This window comes from Podarcis filfolensis, assembly GCF_964270895.1.
Source record: "Podarcis filfolensis genome assembly, chromosome: 4".
Classification (NCBI taxonomy): Eukaryota; Metazoa; Chordata; class Lepidosauria; order Squamata; family Lacertidae; genus Podarcis; species Podarcis filfolensis.
Window position 1 is genome coordinate 71,849,458 of NC_139607.1, and position 13,410 is coordinate 71,862,867.

A 13,410-nucleotide genomic window follows, 5' to 3' on the forward strand; every position below is an offset into this window, starting at 1 on the left:
GTCCAGCCCCCTGCAATGCAGGAATCTTTTGTCCAACGTGGGACTTGAACCCATTCCCCACCGACTGAGCTATCCCAGACATTCTGCCCAGCAAAGGCCATAGCTGTACTGTACATTTTGGGATGCAAGTAGTGAATATCTGGAATCTCCTGCAGCACTGGGGTTCGGTTAGGGGTGAGTCCTGGGACTACCTGACCTTTGGGATGAAGCAATCTGGCTGAGCGGGCAACGAGTTGCCGCAATGGGGAAGGTGGCTGCCGCCACGAAGCCGTGCTAGTGGGGACGTTGACCCAGGGAAGGGCATTCCCCGGGCAGAAAGCTGCAGGGATGACGTTGCAGGCAGGCGGAGAAGCCCCGCCTCCAGCGGGCACCAGCAGCGAACGAGGAACGGGAGGGACAAGCAGGCGGGCAGGGCGCGCGCTCGCGCGCACCTCTAGGGGACAGGAGCTCCTGGATCGGGGCCTCCTCCCAGCCCTTCTCCACCCCGAGATCGGCTGCAGGCGAAGCCGTTGGTCACCATTCCCAGCCGCCGCTTCGGGCAGAACAAGGCGCTTCATCCGTATGCCTGGCGCGCACCTTTGACCAGGACTTGACGCGGGTCTTTCCACATTCCTTTTAGGAACAGGAAAAAAACAAAGGGAAAAACAACAACCCCATATTGCGATTCATGGTATGGACGCAACACGCTGAGAGACCTGCACGGTTTTCAGCCTGCCCCATTTTCACTGCCTGGAAGGGGGGGGGGATCCCCTAGGCTGGTTTATTTTTTAAGGCAAGACCTTTCCCCTCCTCCCCTGCTGCTTTCTTGACCCACCCCTGGCTGAGCTCAGGTGAGGCGCGCGCCTCTCCCGCTGCCGCTGGCTGCTTATCTGCGGGACTGGCTGGACACCTTCCCCGCTTCCAAGCAGGCTCCTCGCCCGCCAACTCCGTCCACCTGCCCACCGAGCCCAACCCGCCCGCCGCTGCGCCTCAGCTGCCCGGAGAACGCGGCTGCCCTGCTCCCGCCTGCCTGGCTCTCTCTCCCCCTCCCTCCCTTCCTCCCCATGCAGGTGGAGCCTCTCTCCTCTCCCTGCTTCTGCCGCCGCGCGAAGCAGGTGCCTGCCCGGGCGGAGGGAGGGAGGGGTACGCAAGGGAGCGGGAAGAGCCGCCGTCGCCGACAACCTAGCCCGGCTCCCGCCATCTCCTGCGGCTCGCGCACTTGTCCTCTCCTCCGCCCCTCCGAAGCCCCCCGCCCTCGCCGGCAAGGCGGCGCTCTCATTGGCTACCGGCATTTGGGTGGGCGGCGCTCGCCCCAGGAGTTGGGCAATATATCCCGCACGAGTGGGAGGGGACACAGCTAATTTTTCTCCTTGGGCAGAGCCAGGTTTCGTGCTTTCTGCTTCCCTTCCCACCCCCCCGGCTTGCGCTCTGGTTCACTCTCCCTCCACCCCGCCCCCAGGCCACCTCCAGCACCGCTTTGCCCGGCTGCCGGTCTCTCTCTGTCTCTCTCCGGGCACGGATTACTCGACACGCGCGCTTGTCCGCCCGCCCGCCTGCCCGCCCGCGCCAGCGCCACCTCGTCAGGGTGGGACGCCCCGCCGGGCACACAAAGACCTTCCTTTGGTCCCCGCGTCGCCTGGAGAGCGCGAGCGCCCTGCCGGCGGGAATTTCGCGGAGAGGACGCTCCGAAGAGAAGGCTGCGGTCTCTGAAGGGGGACCGGACTGCAGAACTCCTGGTCGTGAGGCGACAAGCCGCGCCGACCTCCGCTCATGGCTCGCGGGAAGAAGGAAGGCGATGGCAACTGGAAGAAATTCATCTGGAACTCGGAGAAGAAGGAGTTCCTAGGGAGGACCGGGGGCAGTTGGTGTGAGTACCTTCTTCCTCCATATACGCCTTCTCTCTCTTTTTGCCCTCTCGGCTCCCGTCTTTCCAAACACCCCCCGAGGCGGTCTTGCGGGCGAGCCGCGCGGGAAGGCAGAGCCGTAGTGCGCGCTCGTGTGTGTAGGCAGTGGGCGGCAGGTGGAAGCTCCGCTGTTCGTGCCCTGCCTGGAAATGCTTTTCCACGCGGCTAAATTGCCGCTCGCTCGCTCGCCTCATTGTGATCCGAGGCAGGCGGCTCGGAGAAGGTGTGTGAAACCTTCCCGGTCGCTTTCCTTGCCCGGCAAGGCTGGCTTCTTTCCACCCCGAGCCTCCCCTGCTGGGCAGCTTCCGACGACCACTTGGTCCGCGTGTCGAGGAGGGAAGCGACCCGCTCTGCAGCGCCAGGGCTGCCTGGGATCGTGCGCGGTGCCCGGCTCGCGCCTTTCCCTGCAATGTGTGACTCGTCGCTCTCTGTTTTCTGCCGGGGTGTGGTGTGGTTTTGGCGTGTGTGGAAAGAAGGGTCTCATTCATTTCGTGCCTCCTCGCTATTTTGGAAGATGCACCTCGGGCTTACTAAGGCTAGCCGGCTCGCTTGCTTTTCCCAGGCGCGACCGTCTAGACAGGAGGAGAGAGAGAGATGGGGGGGGGAATCCCCAGCTTTCCCCCCTCTTTCCCCCCCCCTCGCGATGACTTGGGTCTCTCCGAAGCAGCCTGTTGCCTCTGAGCTAGAGGAAAAAGCCGCTTGCTTCTCCTTTGCGCCTTGCTTTGCTTTCCCCGCCTGCAAAGGTCGTGCTGAAGGGCACTTGATGTAGTCAGCCAAGCCTGAGTCGTGATTGCGGGCAGGGTGGAGGGGGTGGGGGCAACGGAAAGAGGGGGGAGCCCGACACACACCCCTCTTACTCCTCCCCGCCCGCCATGCTCCTCAACCACTGCAGCTCCCTCCATTGCCCACTCAGGGAGGGGAAAGGACGCGGTAGTGGTGCCTTGTGTGTGTTTGCATTATCTACCTCTCTAAAATGGCCACGATGAGATGTGATCGTTCGTGGGAACGGAACAGAGAGAGAATTAGGGTTGCCTTCCAGACTCTGCCCAACCCCAAAAGGGTTAATAATGCATCACAGCTCAAGGTTAGTCAAGGTGACACCTTCCCAAGCAAAGAGGTAATGGAAGGCTGGGTTGGGATCCCTAAGGGAATGGGGAGAGGATGGGGTGCCACCGCAACCACCAAGGACAACCACCCAACCACCTTTGGTACTGACCACACATTTGCTTGGAAGCCGGATTTCATCCTTTTGTCATGCACACCTTTATTTGGGGTAGGCCTGCTTGAGCTGCTGGCAGCGGAGATAAAGAGAAAAGGTCAGGTGGAAAAGCAAAGGGAGCTTTAGGAATAATAAAGTCCTTGAAGGCTGTCTCCTAGCAACTAAACCCAACTTGAATGAGACTGAGGTTCAGGGCCCATTAAAAAAAAAATTAAAAAGTCAAACCTTAATGTTTTTTCATTGCTACCCTTCACGCACACAAACCTCCCCCCCCCCACACACACACTTTTGCTTCCTGGTCCAGGACTGAGGCCCTTTCCCCAGTTGACCACCTTGGTTCTGCATTGCACAAGCTGGCTCAAATGCAAAGGACACTGAAGGTTTTCAGGCAAACACACAGTTTCTCCTTCTCCATTTGCTTACACCTCTGAAAGGTGCCTGAGCATCAAACTGTTCCCACTGCTTTTCCTTCTTTCAATATGACCCTTCATAATGCTTCATGTTGCTGTTGACTGTATCCTAACCTGCTTTGTGGAGAGGGTAGCATTAATTTTGAACAGGCTCCTTTGATGACAGACAATAAGCGCTTAACACAACCCCCCTCCCTTTGTTGTTAGCAGATAGAAAAGTCTGTAGCAATACCCATAGGGGTAGAATGTAGCATGCCCAGAGCTTTTTGGCATTGGAGGCATTTAGATTTGTCTGCCCTTGAAGGGAAGGGGAGGGTGCCCTTGAATCTCCTCCTCCTCCCTCTGCTGAGGTTTCCGCAGGTGATCTTGAGTGTCTCTGTAGATCCATCCATCAGAGGAGTTTCCGTCTTATCTAGAACTTTCCATTCCCTTCTAAAACTCTTTGTGCAAATTTAGAAACATCTCTGATTACTAAGGCCAAAACAGCAAATGGATCCAAGGAAAGGGGGAGCAGAAAGATTGTTCGTAAGGAATAAGAATGGCTTTATTTAAGAGGACCTGACATTATAAATAGCTTCTTCTTTTTTAAAAGATAGCTGGGGGAAGACAAAAGGTTATGGTGTTATTTTTGAAATGATTCACGTATTGGTATAGGAACTTTTTTATAGTCACGCATGAGTTTCTGCCAGCTGCTGCTGCCAGACTTGCACTGTCTCCAGCCAGTCAGTGTCCTGTTGGAAGTGCCACATATCCGGAGCTTCCCGGTTCAAATCCTTGGCCGGAGTCTGCATAGAAGGCAGATGCAAAAGGGGATTCTTGCCTAACGATGGGAGAGGAGCTGGAGTCCAGAGAGACTGAGCTACAAAATGGGTGTTCAGACAAAATCCCGTCTTCAGAGACTCTGTTGCTTAGAATCCCTTAGAAGCAAAGATGCCTGGTTGCTGGAAGGGCCAGTAAAATGTCCTGATTTCCTCTTTCCAAACAGCTAGACCAGCTGAGGCTCGTACCTGTGTCTTAGGAAATAAGCTGTTTTGTTTCTTTTATAGCCCATGCACTTTCTTCATATAGTAGATGCCTTCCATAGCGCACAGTAGGCTGTGTACTTTGATGTGGTTGGTTTTTGTTAACATCCTGGTCAGAAATCTGACTTAAAACACCTGACTCTCTGAAGCACTTTGATTTTTTTATTATTAAAGTAAAACCTACCCACAGCACCTTGCTGTAAGCGGACATACTCTTTGGCTCGTTACAACAGCACCTCCTATGACTGTACTCTGGAAAAAATGTCCAAATCTCTCTGACGTCACAGCTATTTGCCTACTGCTGCCTGGTTACCGAAGAGTGTGTTAGCCCCAAGTGTGCAAAAAAAAAAAAAAGTACTGCTGCTGGTCTCCATGTCTAATTTCCCTCAAAGGAAAACGAAAACAACCCCTATTTGATTAGGGTTTCATCTTTCACCGGCAACTTCTCTGTATTGGTGTTCACTCCTTTTAAAGGACTATTTTAGCACCTTAGATAGATATTATTTCCCCCCTTCCGAAGAATATTGGGAAGTATAGTTTAAGGGTGCTGACAGTTGTTAGCAGACCCCTGTCCCCCTGAAAGAAATAAAACTATGAGAGCTCCCAGGAAAGAGGGATTGACTGTTAAACCAGAATTGTAGCTCTGTGAGGAGAATAGGATCTCATAATAACACCCCTTAGAATCATAGAATCTTAGAGCTGGAAGGGACCCCAAAGGTCATCTACTGCAGCCCCCTGCAATGCAGGAATCTCAGCTAAAGCATCCATGACAGGTGGCCACCCAACCTCTCCTGTTTAAAAACCTCCAAGGAAGAAGAGTCCACCACCTCTCATGGGAGACGGTTTCACTGCTGAGCAGCTCTTACTGTCAGAAAGTTTCCCCCTTAACAAGCTGCAGTTCCCAGGATTCTTTGGAAGAAGCAGTGACTGTTTAAAGTGGCATAATACTGCTTTAAATGTGTAGTGCAGGTGGGGCCTCCAATACTTTATTTATTTATTGCATTTATTTCTCAACTTCTTATCCGACATGCATGGTTCTCCCTCTCATTTAATCCCCACAACAACCCAGTGAGGTAGGTCAGGCTGAGAAGCATTGACTGGCCCAAGGTCACCCAGTAAGTGGGGATTTGAACCCTGGCCTTCTAGGTCCTAGCCTGACGCTCTTAACAGCTACACCCATTTGTAGTCTTGCACTGGGTCTCTTAAGTACCAACATGTTTGCTGCTGTGGACTTCTTAGTACAAAAACAATAGGGCATGAGTTGGCATCTTCACCCAGTAGGGCTGCCTTGTGATGCCTAGTGCAGCATGTTATAGAGGTAATCCCTCTAAAGTAGCAACTGATAAAACCAGATTTCAGTATGCGCACAATTCCTGGGAACAACCCTAGTAATAAAGTTTTATGTCCCCCTTTGCCTTCCCTTAACCACAACAAAAACCCTTTAATTGCATCTGTAATTTGCGTATGAATCTAGCTGATTACAACTCAAGTGCAGTCAAATGTGTGACTTTTACAAGATGCTTTTATTAATGCACTACATAAAAGCAAGCTAAAAGTTGTTTGGGCGCATAGGACCACAGGGCCACAATTGAAATAAATGCTGGGCAAAAGGCATTTTGACTCTGGAGATCTGCCATACTTGGTGTTTCTTGATGTATTCATAGAGATGGAAGGGACCCCGAGGGTCAACTAGTCCAACCCCCTGCAATGCAGGAATATGCAGGTGGCCGGTATGGGGATTGAACCCACAACTGTGGCCTTATTGTTGCCATGCTCTAATCATCTGAGCTACATGGAATTGAATTTTCATGCATCTTCAGATATGGACGTGACTCCCCCAAACTGGGTCTGTGATGTCACAGTCACAAGCACATTTACTTGGCGGCAAGGGCTCATTTACACTGGTGCAAGAGCTTCTAGCTGCCTTCCTGTGCCTAAGAGCTCTCTGCCGTTGCATGTAGCCCAGAGTTACATGTGTATTTCTGTGTTCATAGGAACCTAGCTCTTTCCTATCATGTGTGTACATTCTTGCCCACATGTTGTGGTCTCCTGCAAAGCAGGGGTTGGGCAGGTATGATAGGTCCAAGGTTCACTCCATGACCCGCTATGTTTAGAGCCTATTATAGTGAGACCCACAATAAAATTCTGCAGTGGATCCTCCTTTCTTAAAGGAATGCTCCACTTTGAATTTCCAACCAGTCAATTTCTCTAAGTAGGGCATTCCATTCTGTTTCTCCTCTCCATGTTCTGTTTTCCTTTCTCAGCGATCACCCTACATTCTGTGCCTCCTACACGTGCTCAGACCTTTCAGACTGTTTCTTGCCCCCTCATGGTTTTTGTAAATACTTCTGCAAACCTCAACATTTCGCCAGCCACCCGGATGCTTCCCTGTTGTTTCTTGGGGTCCCCATTTTGACTGCAGTCCTATTGGCACTCACTGCTTGTGTTCACTGTTAGAATTTGTGGTGCTGGGGCAAAGAGATAACTGGATTTGAATCCCACCAAGAGCATAAGTAGATCAAACAAAAAATCCACCCAAGTCCAGTATTCTGTTTCCAACAATGGGCAAACTGCAGGAGACAGTGGAAGACAGGAGTGCCCGGCGTTCTCTGGTCCATGGGGTCACAAAGAGTCAGAAATGACTAAACAACAACAAAATTAATTTTTCTGCACTTGGAGGTTCTACATGTCTGTCATGGCTAATAACCATCAATGAACAGACTTATACCCCACAATTTTTTTCTGTCCTTTATAAGATTAAGGCCATTGAGCTCTACAGAACTTCTAAGTAAACGTGCATAGTATTGCTCCCTCTGTGAGCAGCAGTCCTGACTCTGCCAGAGAGAAAGTGAGAGATATGATACCACAAATAGTATTTTCAGGTCTGTCCAGGCTATTTTCAATGACATGTTATTCTTTGAGGGCATTGCCTTTGGGGTGCTGTAACAGGATTTCCTGTAGCCCTCCAGATGTTGTTGGACTCCAACTCCCATCACCCTTCCTCACTGGCCATGCTGCTTGGGGCTGATGGGAGTGGAAGTCCAACAACATCTCTGGTTGTGCTCCATCACCTTTGAACCCCCTTCCAACTCCGTGATTCTTTAATTGCAATTGTTGCAGAACTTGGCACTTGTAATCTTGAGAAGCTGCTGGGTACCCAAATGGCCTCTTGCATAATTAGCCTTCCATCATTGACTGTTGTGTGTTTATTTTTTCTCTTGCCACAGTTAAGATCTTACTCTTCTATGTGATCTTCTACGGCTGCCTGGCTGGTATCTTCATTGGGACCATTCAAGTCATGCTGCTCACCATCAGCGAATTCGAGCCCAAGTATCAGGACCGAGTAGCACCCCCAGGTAACAATGTGCACTGATGAGGGGCGCTGGTCAAAGCTCACCCCCACACACAGAAGGAGTGGTGTATGCTTGCTTATTGTGCTGCAGTGGGTTTTATTTAGAGCTGCTGGATTTTGACTGCCTCTTTCAATAGCTGCATGGCCTTCTTTATTTCCTCAAAACTTGTAGGGTCAGGCACAGATGAGTTGATAGTCTACTGTAACAAAGAAGGAAATTTTGGCTTGCCTGTTTCACTAGGAAGCAGAGCCGGCTCAATCTCAGGCAGCAGAATCCACAGAGAGCAGCAGATCTGGCTCCCAAGGAATGCATTGCCCATTATGACTACTATTACTACTACTACTACTTCTGCTGCTGCTGCTGCAGTGGCAGCAATGGCTGCGTCACACTCCTTGGGGGGCCAGATCTGCCACTTCCTCTGTGCTCTCCCCCCAAGCAGTGCCGCTTCTCTTGGTGAAAAGGAGGCACCACCAATCTTCTCCCATCCCTAGGGAAGAAATGATGGGGGTTGCCTTCTGGAGTCTCACAGGCTGTGTATTTTCCTGGTGAGACTCAGAGCAGGCCTTTTCTCTCCCTATCGACAGCCTTCAATTCCAACTTAAACCGTTGGGTAAGATTGATTTCCCCTCTTGTTCCTGATGTAGATCTTCACTCATCTCTTCTTCTCTGGCTGGGGTGCATGTGTCATTTTTTGTGGTTTGCCTCAGGTGCCAAAATGCCTTGGGCCAGCCTTGCTAGAAAATTGTGCCCTCCAGTTCTCGGTGTAATGTCCCAATGGGTTTTTATCTCATTGCTCCTCTAGTAAGTTCAGGTAAGTTCAGAGCAACAACCTTTGTGACCTTAGGCCAAGATTGCTTTGCTCAAGGCTTTATAACAGGGTTGAGTTTTAAGGCTGGGCATCCAAGCCCAATACTCTAGCCCGGTAGTCTTCTACCTTTTCAGACCTGAGACCCACCTTTAGCCTCCTACGTGCATTTTGGGGGACCGCTTCTTAGTTTTGAACCATATATTTGTATTTGTGGTGCCGTTTGGGCCCACCTCAGGTATAGCTGTGATTCATTAGAGCAAGGCTAGAGAAGCTGTGGGGATAAATGTGCTGTTGGGCTCCAAGTCCCATTGTCCCTCACCATTGTCCATGGACAGAAGTCCAACAACATCTGGAGGGCCTCAGGTTCCCTGCCTGTGATTCAGTAGTGAGCTCTGTTCCACCAACTGAAGACCAATCAGTCTTCAACTGATGGGCTGGGAGCCAAAGTTAGTTGGGACCTCATCTTTAGTGGCACAATTACGACTTGTTATTGTGGTTTACCCTCCATTAAAACAGTGTGGGTAGGGGAGAGAGAAGGGTCACTCCCAAACTATTAGTATTTGGTGGGAGGGATTGAATCACTGGCTGCCTATTTAGATTTGCTCCATTAAAGTGGATTAAAGTGCTAATGTGCTCTGACACAACAAATTCACTTTCTAAGAAAGACTCATTGCTTAGGGCAGGTCACCTCAGAGAGCCCCAGATATGAAGATGAAGGACTCCTATCTCCCTCATAGTTATGTAGCATCAAATATTTCAGGAGAAGCTGCTTCTGTTAAATTCTCTCTTCTACATAGCTGTTAGAGGAGCAAGAGCCCTGCTGCCCATCTTTGCTTCTGAGCACCCTGGAGAGAAAATCAGGAAAAGGCAGAGATGTGCATCAGCTAATTTAAACTTGATCCTTTGTTGCGTATTAGGATTCTGTGTCTGATTAGACTGCAGACCATTCCACATGGGCTCATTTGTGCTTCATCTTCATGGTACAACATCCAGAGGGGTAGTTGTGTTAGTCCGTTGCAGCAAAAAACACACAAGGAGTCTTGTAGCACCTTCAAGACTATGGCCCAAGCTTTTACAGAACAGAATCCACTTCATCAGACACATGAAGTTGACAGGCGTGTGTGTACACACATATGCTAGTGTAGTGGGGGGGGGAGTAGCGAGCAATTGGGTCAAATGGCAGCAAAAACCAGAAAGTGCAGCCAGTCACAATTCAGTTAAGTGACTGCTAATTGATAATAATGCAACCATTCTAGCGTTGCTAAGTTAATTTAAAGTTTCCATTCTTCAACAAAGGCACTTTAAAGGGAGACTTCCCGCACGAAGCCACCGAATTACAGTTAATCAAGAAGTTTGATTCTGTCTGTTTGGATGTGGGACTGTGTTGTCTTGTCCCACTACAGGTACTAATCAGCGTAGCAAAACATGGGTGATTATGGGATCACCAGTTACTGCTGCTGGGAATGGTCACTGTGCTTATTTTTCACACACCAAACTTTTAGGAACATAGGAAGCTGCCTTGTACCAAGTCAGATCTTTGGTCCATCTAACTCAGTATTGTCTGCACTGACTGGCAGCAGCTGCCCAGGATTTCAGGCGTGGTTCTCTCCCATCCCACCTGGAAATGGTGGGGATTGAATCTGGAACCTTTTGCATGCAAAGCAGAGGCTCTACCACTGAGCTAGAGCCTTTCTCCAGCTGTCACAGCCTATACATTTTGCATTTAATTTCCATTTTACTCTACTGTTTTAACCATTCCCCCCCACACACCCATAAGGAATATTATATACCCGGCAACTGAGAATAATATCTCAAGATTCTGAAGGGGGTTCTAGTCCACAAGAGCTTATGCCATAACAAATGTGTTAGCCTTTAAGGGGCCACAAGAATATTTGTTGTCTATGTGGTACAGTACCTTCTTGGTGCCTCCTTTGATGTTTGAGTTACTTCTTGGGGATTGCGAACACATCTAAGCTGTGTTAAGTGCCGTCACTCATCACAGGGCAAACTGGGTTTCTCACCAGGCATTTGCTGTCTGCTTGCCATTTCAGGCTAAAAGTAGGCGGTTCTACTTTCAGTCATGACTCTGTTAGCATTTAACCATTTGTGCAGACTGCACAATAAGATTCTCTGCCAAAAGGACGTGGACCTTTATCTCGAATGTTCACAGGGTGGGTGGGGACATGTCTCTCTAGATATTGCTGGATTCCAATTCCTATCAGCCCCAAGCCAGCAGGGCCCAAAGGTTGATACAATGGGAGTTGTGGAACAGCAAGAGCTGAAGGACTCTGGGTTCTCAACCTGCAGCTTACAGTCTGCATTAGGGAAGAAAACACTGTGATTCAGATCAGCAACGATGCAGAAGGGGATCATTTAGTGAACGGAGGGGCAAGCACAGTTAGGGCAGTTCAGAAAAGCCATTGCAGTTAGAAATATTTAGTGGAAGAAGGAGAAGGATGAATGCAGGATAAAAGGATGTTCTGGAATAGGGTGCAGCCTGGCACAAGGTACAAAAAAAAGGAAAATGGAAATAATTTTCGTTTCAAACTTTTATACACCATGCTTCCTTGCAAATTTATCTAAAGCGGTCTACAAATTTAAATTCTCAACAACAAGAATACAAGAATTCCATGAAACCATTAACAGCAGAGTGGAAAATTCCTAAAGGTAATTTATGCTTGAAAGACATAAAATCATAAAAACGCCTCTGAGGATGTCCTAACCTGGCATCTAAATAAGAGCAGAGTGGGTGCCAACCATGTTTCTTTGGGGAGGGTATTCCACAAGTGAGGTGCCAGTGATGAAAAGTCTCTGCCTTTCCAGGAGGTGTCACTACTGGCACATTGGCATGAGCTGATAAAATGCACACTATGCCACTGATGATAGCTGGACAACAGATGATTGTGTGCAAAACAGAATACTGTAAAGGAGTAGAAGTTACCTGGAGATGAGGGAAGGGTTAGTTCTGGTGGATTCTCATCTCCGGTGTATTCCTCTTCGCAGCTTAGAGGCAGGACTATCCCCAGCACAGCAGTTCTCTGTTCATATACGAACCAAGGAACAATAATGTGTGCATACAGTCCAGGAGAAAATGTTAGCACAGTTGTGGACAGTACCTGTATATATGGCACACATCCTTAGATTCAAAAGCAGCCCCAAAGTAAACGAGAGAATGATGTGCCGTCACTGAGTCTAATAATCCCTAAAGGAGCAATTACGTTTTTTAGAGTAATCTCTAGCTTCATTTAAAGCTACCAAGGCACAGCATGCAGGGCTTGATCCTGGCTCCATTGCAGGGGACAAGACGCCCAGCATAAGTTGTGGGTAGTATCCAACACTTCCTGTCTGCAGTGGCATCTCCTTGCATAACATAACACCTCCCCCCTTCCTTCTGCAGCTTCCCATGCCCTTAAAATCAGCTCCAGGAAGCCAGGGGAGCCCCCTGGAGAAGATTTTGGGGGGTAAAAGGGGGAAAGTGAGGAAGGGAAAGTCTCACTGAATTGAGAGGAAAACCACTTGCACAGTGTCGGATACAACCTTAACTTTCTGCCATCCCTCACATGCCAACCAAAGCGGCCCCCTTGAGTGCTTGCTATCTGGTGCTGGGAGTCTTAAGTTGTGCTCAGAACATCTGCTTTCTAATCTAGGCTAGCTGCTAAATAAGTTAACTACCTTCCGTTTTGCCCCTTGGGCTATAATCTGAATTATGCTTATTCAGATGTTGAAACTGTCCATTGCACTTGTCTAGAAATATGTTAAGGATTGGAGTGGCGTTGGTTGGGCTGGGGAACAATCTGTGACATGAAAGCATAACATGAAACTTCACAGGGGTCTTGATTTTTAGCTTATTTGTTAGCGCCGGTGAGCACTGATCCACTAGCATGATCCCCACTAGTATGAATATTTCATTGATAATTATTCACTGATGAAGACTTTATTCCAAAACAGTTGAACTATTCCAGATATACTGTCCTTTTGAGACTTCGGAGAGCCGTCTTCCTCTGAGACTTTTGTGAGACGTCTTCCTTTGAGAGACGGCTTGGCGTTCTTCTCTATTCAATTGATTTGTTTGATTCTTTGTTTGACTCTGATACATATATAACTTGTAGTTACTTGTATATTTTATGAGATGTGTTGCATGATATATACATTATTTTGAAGTGGCTTATTTGTATATTTTGAATGACATCATATATATTCACTAACAGTTATTAGCCAGCGTGTTGCATTTGTATTTTTGTAGATTGCTACGTTTTGCAACACGGGGTTTTGTGTTTGTTCAGACCCATGTAGCTCTGGCATGGCGAAACTAAAGCTTCCATGACTCTTTATTTTTTGGGGGGGGTGCTTTAAATGTAGGGTGTGTACACAGTCATTGAGAAAATGACTGTTAACCTGTGCCTATAAGCTGGCCATATGTAAGTAAGCAGGATGATTTGACAGAACAGCAGCTACTGTACCCTGCTTGCTCCACCAAGCCTCTATCAAGCATTATCCATTCCCAGCAGTTAGTAGGAACCAGCTGTGTGTGTGTGCATGGAGTCTTGCAACTGCTAGTTTCCACATTACAAATGACCCCAGGGTTGCTTGATGCTGGAGGCAGTCATCATTTATGTCTCCCTCCTTCCCTCCCTCCCTCTCGCTCACTATAAAACTCTTCAGAAGCTTTAAATAGCAGTATAATATTTAAACGGCTGCAGCAACACTGCCAGAAT

The 13,410-nt window shown here is 48.8% G+C and overlaps 1 protein-coding gene across 1 annotated transcript in view; it reads left to right on the forward strand.

Moving 5' to 3' along the window:
- The first annotated feature begins 372 nt into the window (after positions 1–372).
- Positions 373–13,410, forward strand: part of ATP1B1 (ATPase Na+/K+ transporting subunit beta 1) — a 32,490-nt gene continuing 19,452 nt past the window's right edge. The window contains exons 1-2 of the mRNA XM_083611729.1: positions 373–1,846; positions 7,762–7,890. Coding sequence (XP_083467855.1) covers positions 1,750–1,846; positions 7,762–7,890 — 226 coding nt within the window. The 5' untranslated portion in view covers positions 373–1,749. The remainder of the gene's footprint in view (positions 1,847–7,761; positions 7,891–13,410) is intronic.